General features: G+C 45.4%; 1 protein-coding gene across 1 annotated transcript in view; it reads right to left on the reverse strand.

The window, feature by feature from the left end:
• Nucleotides 1-6,391: 6,391 nt before the first annotated feature.
• Nucleotides 6,392-15,000, reverse strand: part of qsox2 (quiescin Q6 sulfhydryl oxidase 2) — a 25,065-nt gene continuing 16,456 nt past the window's right edge. The window contains 5 exon segments of the mRNA XM_048244578.1: nucleotides 6,392-6,419; nucleotides 6,819-7,168; nucleotides 7,171-7,370; nucleotides 9,697-9,885; nucleotides 11,732-11,882. Of these exon segments, the coding sequence (XP_048100535.1) occupies nucleotides 6,392-6,419; nucleotides 6,819-7,168; nucleotides 7,171-7,370; nucleotides 9,697-9,885; nucleotides 11,732-11,882 (918 nt within the window).

A 15,000-nucleotide genomic window follows, 5' to 3' on the forward strand; every position in this document is an offset into this window, starting at 1 on the left:
TTTGGACTATTCTTCACTCAATATGAAAATGACTACCCTTAACACATTCTTTGGACTATTCTTCACTCAATATGAAAATGACTACTCTTAACACATTCTTTGGACTATTCTTCACTCAATATGAAAATGACTACTCTTAACACATTCTTTGGACTATTCTTCACTCAATATGAAAATGACTACTCTTAACACATTCTTTGGACTATTCTTCACTCAATATGAAAATGACTACTCTTAACACATTCTTTGGACTATTCTTCGTTCGCTTCATTAATCCGGTGGCCATCTTGGTTTCCTATCTACAGTAGGCCACAGCGCTATAGCGCTACCTGCCTGCCTCCTGTTGCTTCCCAGACAGAGCACACACACACACACACACACAGAGTAGCCGTGGCCTACTGGTTAGCACTTCGGACTTGTGACCGGAGGTTAGTGCCGGGATTAGTGTGTGCTTCACCTCACTGTGTGTTCACTGTGTGCTAAGTGTGTTTCACTAATTCACGGATTGGGATAAATGCAGAGACCAAATTTCCCTCACGGGATCAAAAGAGTATATATACTTATACTATACTACACACACACACACACAGACAGAGCACGTACTGGACCGCTCATTAGAGCACCCTGACTGGACGCTACTGTACCACCTTCAGCTGACCTGTCAGAGGACCTACTGTACCACCTTCAGCTGACCTGACCTGTCAGAGGTTACTGTGCCACCTTCGGCTGACCTGACCTGTCAGAGGTTACTGTGCCACCTTCAGCTGACCTGTCAGAGGACCTGCTGTGCCACCTTCAGCTGACCTGACCTGTCAGAGGACCAACTGTACCACCTTCAGCTGACCTGACCTGTCAGAGGACCAACTGTGCCACCTTCAACTGACCTGACCTGTCAGAGGACCTGCTGTGCCGGACCTGCTGTACCACCTTCAGCTGACCTGACCTGTCAGAGGTTACTGTGCCACCTTCAGCTGACCTGACCTGTCAGAGGACCTACTGTACCACCTTCAGCTGACCTGACCGGTCAGAGGTTACAGTGCCACCTTCAGCTGACCTGACCTGTCAGAGGACCTATACTGTGTGCTTCCTAGACTCAGGAACTTTGGGTGGTCAGAAAAGGTCTCATACACACATATGCGTGCACACACACACACACACACACACTCAGAATTATATCTCAGAGACACTCACAGGAAGAATGTTTGATTTTGTTGGGCCAAAAAGTAAAGGCGTAAAGTCTTTCCTGTGCGTTGTGTATTTAACTAAATTTACCTTTGAACTGAAAATAAAGTTGACCAGTTCTTGAAAATTGGCTGTATTTGGCCCATGCCGAATTAATGATCAAATCAGGTTTCTAGGTCAAGTACTGTATACTTGCTGTTCAAAATCCCAGTCACCTTCCTGTCACTCTACTGGGAGACACGCCCACTTCCTGAAGCTTCCTCCACCTGAGGATAATTACCAATCAACCTCACTAGTGTGTCTCTCTTTGTGCTGACCGCTTGCTCCTCTGCCTGCTGCATGTGTCTGCTGCGTCTATGACTTTGTACGTTTATTTTAATTATTTTGTATTGACATTAATTTGATAACTGTTAAATGTTTCACTTGGTTAAAGATTTCCTTTGTGGTTATGTGAATGTACAGTATTATTATTATAATGATCTGTATCAATAAAGCCGGCTTTGTTTGATTGTACATGTAGATACCAGCAATATGCATCAATTGTAAGCCAACATTAAAGCAAACAACAAGGAAAGATCAAAATCGAGAAGTAATTCCTGGACTCATTCCTGTGTTCTAATCGACACACCATTCTGTTAGCACTCATCCTGAACCAGCCAAACTCCAGATATTTTACACTGCGTATACAAGGAATTTGGTCTCTGCATTTATCCCAATCCGTGAATTAGTGAAACACACTCAGCACACAGTGAACACACAGTGAGGTAAAATACTCACTAACAGCGGTGCTCGGGGAGCAAAGAGGGGTTAGGTGCCTTGCTCAAAGGCACTTCAGCCGTGCCTACTGGTCGGGGATCGAACCAGCAACCCTTCGGTACTAAGCCCGAAGCCCTAACCAGTAGGCCACGACTGCCCCAAGTAACAAGCCTGTAGTCAACTCAGGCAACACAAGCAGCAGTGAAGAGGTACCATCTTTACTTACAATTGGGGATGGATATCCCAACTGGCTGTGTGTGTGTGAAGAGGGGATGGATATCACAACCGGGGACATGTTACGAGAAACAAAGTTTCTCGAGACTCTATCTTATAGAGATTCATCAAAAACAATTACGTTGTGGTAGAATGCAGTAGTAGTGTAGTGGCTAAGGAGCTGGGCTAGCATGCAGTAGTAGCGTAGTGGCTAAGGAGCTGGGCTAGCATGCAGTAGTAGCGTAGTGGTTAAGGAGCTGGGCTAGCATGCAGTAGTAGCATAGTGGTTAAGGAGCTGGGCTAGCATGCAAGAAGATGGATGCTGCTGCTGGCAAACAGCGGTCTTCAAATCGCGACTTGAGTTAAACTTTTTTTAAATTGCCAAAAGTTTGATCAACTAGCCAACTAGCTCCACTGGTGGAAAAATGCATGGGACTCTTGGCTTGTAGCGGTATCCTATTGCATCCAGAGGAAATTTGAAAGACCCGTTTATCCCGCCCCTTGGAATAAGCACTGCCTATGGTAAGTTCCCAGACCCTACACCTTGATGGTAAGGGGGAAGAAAGAGAGATACAGAGTGTGTTAGTATTACTATAAGTCATGATGGTTAGTATTAATAAGTATATCAATGGTACTATATATAGTGTTATACTATAGAGAGAAGAGACAAGAGGGAGAGTTGAGAGAGAGAGGAGGAGAAGAGGGAGTTTAGTTGAACGGCAAGACACAGAGACCCTATCACACCATGAAGGAGACATGGAGAGTTGAGAGGTCAGGACGCAAAGGTAAACTTACATGAAAGCAAAATAACTGAAGGCTAAGCACATAGCAGGGCCTTACACGAAACCACAATAACTGAAGGCTAAGCACATAGCAGGGCCTTACATGAAACCAAAATAACTGAAGGCTAAGCACATAGTAGGGCCTTTCTTAGGTGTGGTCTTCCTACTGGTCGGGGTACGAACCGGCAACCCTCCGGCTCCAAGTCCGAGTCCGAAGCGGTAACCAGTAGGCCACAGCTGCCCAGATTGATAGGAAGTGAATGTGAGAGAGAGAGAGATGAGGTAGGATCCGGATATGACCTGTGACCTATGACCTATGGTCCTCGTGGACACTGGGACCCGTACATGGTAGACAGTCGCACCACAGCGCCCCCAGAACGGGAGTTTGAAGAGTAGTCTGAGTGTTCGTATGATTCTTCTCTCCTTTACTTTTAAAATCTTCACCTTGGAGTTTCCATCCTGTTCAAACATGGGAGTTTTCATTGTGTCCAAACTTGGTTGGTCATCCTGGGCGTACCCGTTTAGCCATTCATGGATGTACAGCTCGGTTGTGTCCGAAACAGAAAAAAGCTCCTGCCCTCTAAGTTTCGGACAGACCCTGTGTGTATGTGTGAGCCCAGCCTTAGGCTACACTGAAACACAAATTAATGAAATCTCAGAACATCCCTGCCACCGCTGGGCCTTCATGTCATACCAGTACCAGTCATGTGATGTCATACAAGTGCCAGTCATGTGATGCACAAGATACATTTCCCTCTAGGAACAATAAAGCAACCGTACCTTACATATGGTAAACATAAGCTCTTTAGGTGAATAAAGCAACCGTACCTTACATACTGTATGGTAAACATAAGCTCTTTAGGTGAATTAAGCAACCGTACCTTACATATGGTAAACATGGCTAGCACACTGAAAACGAAAACACACACACAAACACACATAAACAGTTTGAAGTAACAATTAGAGGTCTGATTGTTCTGTCCCGCTCCCGCATTAGTGTGTCATTTTTGTCCCGCTCCCGCACGCATCTGGAACATGATGTCCCGCTCCCGCCCGCATCTGGAACATGATGTCCCACTCCCGCACGCATCTGGAACATGATGTCCCGCTCCCGCAACATGATGTCCCCGCTCCGCCCACATCTGTAACATGATGTCCCGCTCCGCCCAGATCTGGAACATGATGTCCCGCTCCCGCCCGCATCTGTAACATGATGTCCCGCTCCCGCCCGCATCTGTAACATGATGTCCCGCTCCCGCCCGCATCTGGAACATGATGTCCCGCTCCCGCCCGCATCTGGAACATGATGTCCCGCTCCCGCCCGCATCTGGAACATGATGTCCCGCTCCCGCCCGCATCTGGAACATGATGTCCCGCTCCCGCCCGCATCTGGAACATGATGTCCCACTCCCGCACGCATCTGGAACATGATGTCCCACTCACGCCCGCGGGTCTACCGCGGGAGTGCAGACCTCTAGTAACAATATACCAATGAATGATGCAAATATTCTTTATTTTCAGAGACAAAAATCACAGCATATTTTTTTTAAATATACAAAATGTGAGAATTCCCTATGTGAACATACAAGACCACATATATACAAAAAACAAAATATACTCTGCACATAAAAATATCATACTGTTAAAGAACTAAAAAAAAAAAAAAGATGCTATGAGATTCAAAATAGATCATTTGGAGCAGCTCAAAAAGGTCCCTTTACTCTCCCCTTACAGACAAACATCCTCCACAAGCACTCACACAGCTCTCTACGGAAACAGAGCAGTATTCACCAAACCAGAGGCGAGAGAACCAATGAGCCTCTTGAGTGACTTCACTGCTCTCTCCCAGGTTCACAAATACAGCTCCACTCTGGTCTTTTCAAAGCCTAAAACTCATCAGGGAGTGGAACACCTCAGATCTAAGTGTCGACCGAATGTTCAAGTAGAAGGAGTTGGAATTATCTGAGGAAAGCGATACCTTGACTAGCCCAACACCACTACCCTCAAAGCTAGCCCAACACCACTACCCTCAAAGCTAGCCCAACACCACTACCCTCAAAGCTAGCCCAACACCACTACCCTCAAAGCTAGCCCAACACCACTACCCTCAAAGCTCTTGACTAGCCCAACACCACTACCCTCAAAGCTAGCCCAACACCACTACCCTCAAAGCTCTTGACTAGCCCAACACCACTACCCTCAAAGCTCTTGACTAGCCCAACACCACTACCCTCAAAGCTCTTGACTAGCCCAACACCACTACCCTCAAAGCTCTTGACTAGCCCAACACCACTACCCTCAAAGCTCTTGACTAGCCCAACACAACTGCCCTCAAAGCTCTTGACTAGCACAACACCACTGCCCTCAATGCTCTTGTTGCAGGCGCAATCCTTGGGTGTGCATTTTGAAGTGAGACTACTCTGAACACACACACACACAATGGGACTAGTGTTAATCCATCTGGCACACGCTGACCAACAACACTTTCCACTAGTGAGGGTGTCCACAATGTCACCACATCCCTTCAACACACACTCATCTGGAACACAAAGAGGTCTGCTGTTAGTTTTTCATTCGTTCATTCATTCATTCAGAGAACCAAACTGCTCTTTTCCTGGATTCACATTGATGATGGGACGCAGGCAGGTGACCGCCACAGAGAATGCTCCGGCGCCCCTGAGCGTCGCCCAATGGCGTGGTCCATTTCTGACCACACATCAAGCAGAAGCGGCCGTTCCCTGATGGTAGGTAATGCATGACCACACTCTGGAGTCATCTCCACACCCCACTACTGATGCTTCATTGAAAAACATAAAATGACGTTAAAATAGCAACTGAGTGAACTGGAATACTAGTTTCAACACAACTTCAAGAACGATGAATCACCATTAATACTACATTAGCACTGTAGTCGTTTTAGTAAACAGAAACAGACGAAATCGGACGGTAGTTTTGCATGGCTTGTAAATAAATATCCACCAGAGTTGCAACAAATAAGATCACATGAGTTCCTGCAGCCATTTTCCACAGCATCTCAGAAGGGGCTACCACACTATAAAATAATATCAAACAATCCATCCTATTAATTCTGCTAAATACTTCAACATAATTAAGTAAAGAGTTTCTGCATTGACATTTTGCAGAAGGTGGCAATCATTTTTTTCATTCCGCTTATCAGAACCTCATGGAACCGCTGAGGTTCTAGCAGCACAATGAGAGTTCTACTGTGGTGAGGACCATGAGTTCTTTCAACCTCATAAAAATCTTTACAAATACCCAAGTAGTTAGGTCCACATAAAAATAGCTCAATCTGACATACATAGCACAATTGGTCATCAATAAAATATTTTCTTTCCATTTTTTAACCATTTAAATTTGTGTATGTTAAATTCTGGCATTATATTTGTACAAAGGCGTAGGACTTGTTGGTACACTTCAAGGTGATTTTTTTCTCTCCTTCATCTGAAGATGGTCTTGTCTTTTACACTACAAACACAACATGGAAACATACAAACAAATAAATAAGAGTCCTTTTCCTCCAACGCCTTCCTTTTTCATAGGAGGAGACAAAAAGTGATAGACAAAGCGTGAGAAAAAAGTGATAGAAGACAGAAAATGTGAGAAAAAAGACAAAAAGAACAAGTGAGAGAAAAACACAGTGAAAGAAAAGAAAGAAAGAAAGAAAAAAGAAGACACTAAAGAGATATAGCATGAATCATGATAAAGATGTAAGAGTGAGGGGAAAAATGCATCCCTCTCCTCTCCTCTCCTCTCCTGTCCTCGCCTCAGAGGAGTCCAGTGTGTCGGTGACCAGTGGGTGGTGCTGTTTCACTCCTCGCCACTCTGCTATCTGAATAAGGTTGGTTGGCACCTTCCACCACCCACTGGAAGAAGAAGAAGAACATGAACATGAGGAAGACGCAGGAGGCGGCGTAGAGCAGCACGCACAGGCTCATGTCCACGCTGGAGAACCCCAGGGCCAGGAAGCTGACGCTAGGCCCCACACGCGGCTCCCTCTGGGCCCCCACGCCCTGCCCCTGCACCTGCCGCTGCGCACGCTGGAGCTCCCGCCGGGGCTGCACCTGGAGCTGAGACTCGCTGTGGTTCCCCAGGCTCTCTGGCCGAGGGAGGACATCCAGGGGGGGCTGTGCTGGGCCGGGCTGGGCAGGGGCCTCGGGAGCGGGAATGTTGGAGTCGGCGTCTGCGTCTGCGTTGGGGGCATCGGGGGGGGCGGGGGGTCTTTGGGGGGAGCGGGCGGAGCGGGCTGGAGGGTGTACTTGGGGGAGATGTTGGCGGAGCCGTAGTGGCGTTTGAGGAAGTCGAGCACGGTGGGCTCGTTCCAGACGTGGATGCCGCTGCGTTCCTCATGGCAGGTGGGGCACAGGTCAGGGGTCGGCCACTGCGTCTTGGGGAACAGAGGGTCCTCACTCATGGAGCCTACGGAAGCAATCACAGCACCATCAGGCTAACATAGTTATAGCATCACACAGCACACCACACAGGCTAACATAGTTATAGCAACACACAACCACTCAGACTAACATCAGTTATAGCATCACAACACACCACTCAGGCTAACATCAGTTATAGCATCACACAACACACCACTCAGGCTAACATCAGTTATAGCATCACACAACACACCACACAGGCTAAAATCAGTTATAGCATCACACAACCACTCAGACTAACATCAGTTATAGCATCACACAACACACCACACAGGCTAACATCAGTTATAGCATCACACAACCACTCAGACTAACATCAGTTATAGCATCACACAACACACCACACAGGCTAAGATCAGTTATAGCAACACACAACCACTCAGGCTAACCCACTCAGGCTAACATAACATCGTTATAGCATCACACAACCACACCACACAGGCTAAGATCATCAGTTATTATAGCAACATACAACACACCACCACTCAGGCTAACATCAGTTGTAGCATCACACAACCACACCACATATAGCAGGCTAAACATCAGTTATAGCATCCACACACAACCAAGATCTTATATAGCAGACTAACATCAGTTATAGCAACACACAACCACTCAGACTAACATCAGTTATAGCAACATACAACACACCACACAGGCTAAGATCAGTTATAGCAACACACGACCACTAAGGCTAACATCAGTTATAGCAACATACAACCACTCAGGCTAACATCAGTTATGTGATCATCACTATTTTTTTCACAAGAGCCACATTGGTAGTGCAAAATCAAAAGGAGAGGCACTTTTAAGAAAACATACTACATGTAAGTCACTTTTGCAAATGTGCATTTCTACATATAAATTGGACATCCCACAAAAAAAGAAATAACACAGCCAATACATTTTCATTTAAGAACAGATTTTCTTTAATACTGGGATGAGCGGAAGCTGGCATGCATGTCCTTGACTTTCTTCATGTTGTATTTGTAGTATTAGTAGTAGCAGGTTTGACAATACCCCCTTTAGGAAGCACCATTAAGGCTTAATAACTTCCTTTCACCTTCATTATTTGGGTGAAGGGGGTTAGTATAATTCAGATGTTTGCGTTTTTGTAGTGCCGTATTGTATGTTTACAAGGATACAAGGAAGTTTATTGTCACATGCATATAGTTACTGGATGTAAGAAATGCAGTGAAATTATGTCTGGTGTCTATAATTCAGCCTATTTGTGCAAAGTGGGGGGGGTAAAAAGTGCAGTAGAAGAGGGGTTTAGTAGATTAAGTATTTATGAAGCACATTTGAAAAAATGTATTGGCTGTGTTACCACATACAGTGGGTCCCTTTTAGAAGTGGCCACTTCATTCGCGTTTTCCGTGATTCACGCAGCTGCGTGAAATGTATTACAACTTATCGCCAGGAGGTGGCAGTTTAAGTCTGTTGTAGCATTGCCGGTAAACAGGGCAGCGGATTGCATTCAAAAGCGTTGCAAGTGGCAGTGAGATACTGTAAGCAGAACAAACTAAGATCACCTTGTTGAAGTCATACAGTAGACTAGGCTAAATCAGAGCCTACTTTTGTTTTTATCAAGCTGGGGCCTTTGGCGAACAGTTTAGGCCTACTCAAAATGAGTAAAACCAAATTTGGCGAAATCTCGCCAAAGCTACCATGCGAGCCACCAATTATAGCTTGACGAGCCGCATGTGGCTCGCGAGCCGCGCAATGGGTAACACTGAGTTATAGCAACACACAACCACACCACTCAGGCTAACATCAGTTATAGCAACACAGAACCACTCAGGCTAACATAGTTATAGCAACACACAACCACTCAGGCTAACATCAGTGATAGCATTACACAACACACCACTCAGGCTAACATCAGTTATAGCAACACACAACCACTCAGGGGTCTGTTTCCCAAAAGCATAGTTGCTAACTACGATGGATCTTCCGTGGTAGCGTCACTGCCAAATGTGAGTCGGCCGTATTTGAGTCATACATAAACGATACAGAAATACGGTGTTGATATTCGGTCGTTATTTCGGTCACATTTTAGTAAGAGCTAACAAATACGCTCTTATTTTTAAATTTTCCCAAATTAAAAACGTGATCTGTGACAATATGAAGCTTAAGTGTTTGTGCATGCCCAACTTAAATCTACGGACTCACATTTGGCAGTGACACTACCAAGGTGATGGATGGATGGATGGATGGATGGATGGATAGAGATAGAGAGATAGATAGATAGATAGATACTTTATTGATCTGCGTGTGTGTGTGTGTATCTGCGTGTAGGGCCTCCGACCCACCTGCCAGTCGGCGGTTGACCTGGTTGTGCTTCCTCCAGAGCCAGAGAACGGCTTCGTCAGTCGTCTTGATGGCCCCCATGGACTCCTGGGCCATCTCCTCAAAATGGCGGCCGCACTCCTGGCAGCCGAAGAAGGTGGTGATGTACCTGCGCATGGTCTGCAGCACAGCTTGCGGGTCGTCCTCGAGAGCTACAGAGAGATTTGGGGGGGGGGGGTAGCCAATGAGAAGTGACTTGAAGGAGAATTACGGTATGATATTGACCTAAAGTGTGTTGAAACATGACACCGAGTGTGAACGTATGTCTCATAGCTAATCTCGGCTTGTCCCCTGCACTCAGAAATCTGGCGCTAGTTAGCTGATGCTACCAACAGTTTTTCAATGGGAGTGCCTCGGGCATCGGCCTAGCCATGCAAATAAATCACTGTTTTACACCATTTACGAGGCTCAATGTAGCTCCATACTTTATTGGTAGACTTCCGAGGGCCTTGACATTTAAAACGAGACATTGAGAAGCTCTGGTAGTTTATTTAAGATGATTTATACAGACAGTATCTTCATGAAGTTTACCGTTTGCCGCCATCTTGAATTTAGTCACGATAAGTCGAGCGACGAGTACAAATGAACAGGTATGATAAGGGACCAGATTCCAAAAATAATTCAGTGGAAATGCATGGATCCAAATCCACTGAATTATTTTTGGAATCTGATCCAAAAAGGGGGAGAAGAGAGGATAGTGGAGGGGAGGAGAGATGAGAGGAAGAGAGGAGAAAAGCAGAGGAGAGGAGGGGAGGAGAGGAGAGATGAGAGGAAGAGAGGAGAAAAGCAGAGGAGAGGAAAGGAAAGGAGGAGAGGAAAAGTGGAACTAAAAGAGGAAGACTATGTCTGGGTGTGTGTGTGTGTGTGTATGGCTCTGTGCTGGGTGTGTGTGTGTGTGTGTCTGTGCTGGGTGTGTGTGTATGTGTGTGTGTGTCTCTGTGCTGGGTGTGTGTGTGTGTGTGTGTATGTGTGTGTCTGTTTGTGTGTGTGGCTCTGTGCTGGGTGTGTGTGTGTGTGTGTGTGTGTGTGTGTGTCTCTGTGTGCTGGGTGTGTGTGTGTGTGTGTGTGTGTGTACCTGTGTTGGCCAGGTGTGTGTGTGTGTGTGTGTGTGTACCTGTGTTGGCCAGGTGTGTGTGTGTGTGTGTGTGTGTGTGTTAGGGCTGTCACTTTACATTCGAAAATCGATTGGACAATCGATTGGACCAAACAACACAAGTTTGAAAACTAAAATAGGGAAAAGATTTTAACCAAATATAAAATAATTCCGAAGTGCAGAAAGCATTGCGAGCGCTAAAAAGAAAATTATCACTAATTTTTACGCTTCGAAACAGCTGTTTCAATCAGCTGCTGTGCTGCTCGTGTTTTGCCAAAATGGAGGACAACGCCGATCAACCTGTGCGACATGTAGAGAGACAGTGATGGGCCCTAATAACTTGGGAGTTCGATGTGGAAGTACTTCTCGGATTTTTGGTATATCAAACTATGGAGAAGAACAAAGCGGTAGGCTCACGCAAACTGTGCAGTCGAGTTCCTAATGAGGCTTAAATTTGTTTGACATTTCTAATCGTGAAACACAGACACAGCTAGGGTTGAAGCCTGCAGTCATGTCACTGATGTAATGGCAGTCCACTTTCGGCTTACTTGTTTTCGAGAATGTTGCACTTCTGTTTGTCATTGTGCACCTAAACTTCCGTAATAAATCATCAAAATATTGCTGGCTTTACGTCTACAAGCACCCTCTTTCGTTCTAATGCAGTTGTTTGTGGATTGGCCTATATTTGGCGTTGAAAATGGAAACGTCTTTAGACATAAAAAATCGATTTTACAATCGATTCAATGAACACTTATGTCTCAAAAATCGAACAGGATTTTTTCACAAAAGTGACAGCCCTAGTGTGTGTGTGTACATGTGTTGGCCAGGTGTGTGTGTGTGTGCGTGTGTGTGTACCTGTGTTGGCCAGGTGTGTGTGTGTCTGTGCTGTGTGTGTGTGTGTGTACCTGTGTTGGCCAGGGCGTCAGGGCGTTTGGCGGCCTGTACAGTCAGCACGTGGAACAGCATCCAGAGGGAGCAGGGGTACCCCCTCAACGCCACGCTGCTGCCCTGGCAGCCGACCCACTGGACGCGGTCACTCAGGAACAACCCGGAGATCTGCAACACACACACACACGCAGTAAAAATATGCACAACACATTCACAGATAAACTCTCTCTCACACACACACACAGTAAAAATATGCACAACACATTCACAGATAAACTCTCTCTCTCTCTCTCTCTCTCTCTCTCTCTCTCCACACACACACAGTAAACATATGCACAACACATTCACAGATAAACTCTCTCTCTCACACACACACACTGCATGCTGTCAGAGATTTTCACACCACACATAACATCCTGACAGTCATCAGGATACTAACACACACACACACACACACACACACACACACAAAGGGGTCAGGAACCACCCAATAAGAAGGGTAGCACACATACACACTTAAATGTACCTCTCTGAGAAAAAAAGTGTTCATTTCATGTTTGTTCATGTGACTAATTGATTTGGTTCTTTATGTTTTAACAACCCCATGGTGTTTAGTATGGTTCACTTTGGTTCTTTATGTTTTAACAACCCCATGGCGTTTAGTCTGGTTCACTTTGCCAACCCCATGGCGTTTAGTCTGGTTCACTTTGCCAACCCCATGGTGTCTAGTCTGGTTCACTTTAACAACCCCATGGCGTTTAGTCTGGTTCACTTTGCCACTGAGAGTTACAGTTTAAGGAAGTGCCTCTGCACATGCTATTTTCACAGCTATTGCAAAATCAATACTTAGCACTTAGCCAACAGACTTGACCGCTCAACTCAATCTGTTCCTACAAGCTTCTCTCTCTCTCTCTCTTTAGGTTCTTAGAGTACTGGACCCAACCTGTAACTAAGTAGAGGAAATTATAGTCATAGTTACATACACACAGAATACAATAAACACTAAATTATAGACCTGAAACACACTTGCATTATGACTTTAAACTTAAGTAGAGAAGAAAAGGCTGCACAAAGCAAAGAATAGGTGCTAATTAGCAAAAATGTATTTTATAATCATAAATCATAAATGTATTCCTCATGCCATCAGCCCGGGCCAATGAGACAGCAGTCTTGCCTAGTATCATCGGGGACAGACGTACTGTAGTGGTTAAGGAGCTGGGCTAGCATACAGTAGCATGTGGTAGTGTAGTGGTTAAGGAGCTGGGCTAGCGTGCAGTAGCCTGTAGTACTGTAGTGGTTAAGGAGCTGGGCTAGCATACAGTAGCATGTGGTACTGTAGTGGTTAAGGAGCTGGGCTAGCATACAGTAGCCTGTGGTAGTGTAGAGGTTAAGGAGCTGGGCTAGCATACAGTAGCCTGTGGTAGTGTAGAGGTTAAGGAGCTGGGCTAGCATACAGTAGCATGTGGTACTGTAGTGGTTAAGGAGCAGTAGCATGTGGTTGAATATAGTGTGTGTGTGTGTGTGTGTGTGTGTGTGTGTGTGTGTGTGTGTGTGTGCGTGTCTTAGACCTATATCAAAAACAGAGTTTACATCTAATTTAACTGAACATGGCAAATTAAATAGTGTGTGGGGCTCTTTCTATAAATTCGACACCCTGTAATGCTTTGGCTTGGCATGAGTCCTGCCTATTCCCACATCATCTGCACTAGGTCATGTGCCCTGGCCGCCCTTATAATGTTGTTGAGTTGACCAAGTAGTGGACAGCGCTGTAGGTCACATTCTACTCAGTCCTTTGTGTCTCATGCTAACAGGCTACTCAGTAACGACTGCTTTGTGTCTCATGCTAACAGGTGTAGAATTCTGAGGTATTCTTACTGTATTCTGATGTGTTCATATTGTAGCATTGGTATGGCAAGACATTGTTAAGCGTTCTCCCACAGGGCATGCTGGGATCTTGGGGGGACATTTGGGGTTATTGTCTGCATTTCTCCTAAGTTATAAGTCTAAAGTTAGCGTCTTTATTGTAACATGTTTACCTTTTAGTTCTCCCTCGTGTGTGATCCTCTTTGTGTGGGGGGCTGCGTCCACCCCCTGTATGTGTAGTGTGTGTGTGTACTTGACCTGCCCCTTGTGTATTGTGTTCTGGGTCTGTGTCCCTGCTCTCGTTCTCAGCTAATAAACCTTTTGATTGGACAACTGTGTGTGTTGCTATCAAATCGTTACAATATGTTACTTCTGTGTGTAGTATACAACAGGGAGAGGTCCATATTATTGTACATAACTGTGCCTTAGGCCTGTGTACCAGCAGGAAGGTCATTGAGTGTCCCAGTGACGCCACTTCCGTTTGCATCTTTCAAAACATTTTGAACGCCAGTCTATGGCGAAAAAGAAATTATTTTCTGGTCCCGGTTGACTTGTGCCTTGAATTACCCATATGATGTTTGTCAATTTTAAAGACAATTTTTCATGTAAAGACATTTGCAGTTTGTTTCGTAACTATTGAATTACAACACTGTGAAAGATCGTAATTCCAACGACTACAAACCCATCAGTCGCGCTCGTGACGTTAGCTCATTCACAGCCACACTAGATTGTACAAAGCATACCAGCAACAGGTCTTAATTGGGCTTTCCTTGCCGATGAAAATACCATGAGTCAGAGGATTAAACACATCAGGTAAGTTGTATTAAGTCTGTACATTAGATACTGTTAAAGGCAGCAAGATGCAACCGTTAACTAGCATAACAGCTAATCTTGCTCGTTTCATTCGTTGGTGGCGAGTGCTACATCGTTCGAGGCGAGATGTAGTCCACTGTTCATTAAAACCAGCATAACTTTTGAGCGAGTCTATTGAACAACAGTACTTTCTTGGCGTGAAAAATTATCTTTTAAATTCACACACATCATGTGAAATTAATTAGCTGAAATTCAAACTGGACCAAAATGGTATTTATCTCCATTAGCTCTCCGTTCGTTTTTTTTGAAGGCAGGTCCTTGTGCGGAAGTAGCGGAAGTCACTGGGACACTCTATACAGGCGATGTTTAAGACATCCGAAACATCGGCATAACATGGGCGGGGGAGACAGCATATCTGCCTATTCGGGGCTAGTATCTCCATCTGGCCAGGGCGGGTTTGTACACTGGTTGGCACCTGCCCGCGTTGGCATGATTGGCGTTTGTATGTTTTAGTGATAAACAGGCTTTGTCTTGGGGTTTTTTGGCTTCGGGGCGGATGCGAGGGAACCGACCGGAGCATCTTCTGTCGGGAAGGCTCAGCAGCAGCTTC

This window comes from Alosa alosa, chromosome 5 (assembly GCF_017589495.1).
Source record: "Alosa alosa isolate M-15738 ecotype Scorff River chromosome 5, AALO_Geno_1.1, whole genome shotgun sequence".
NCBI lineage: Eukaryota > Metazoa > Chordata > Actinopteri > Clupeiformes > Clupeidae > Alosa > Alosa alosa.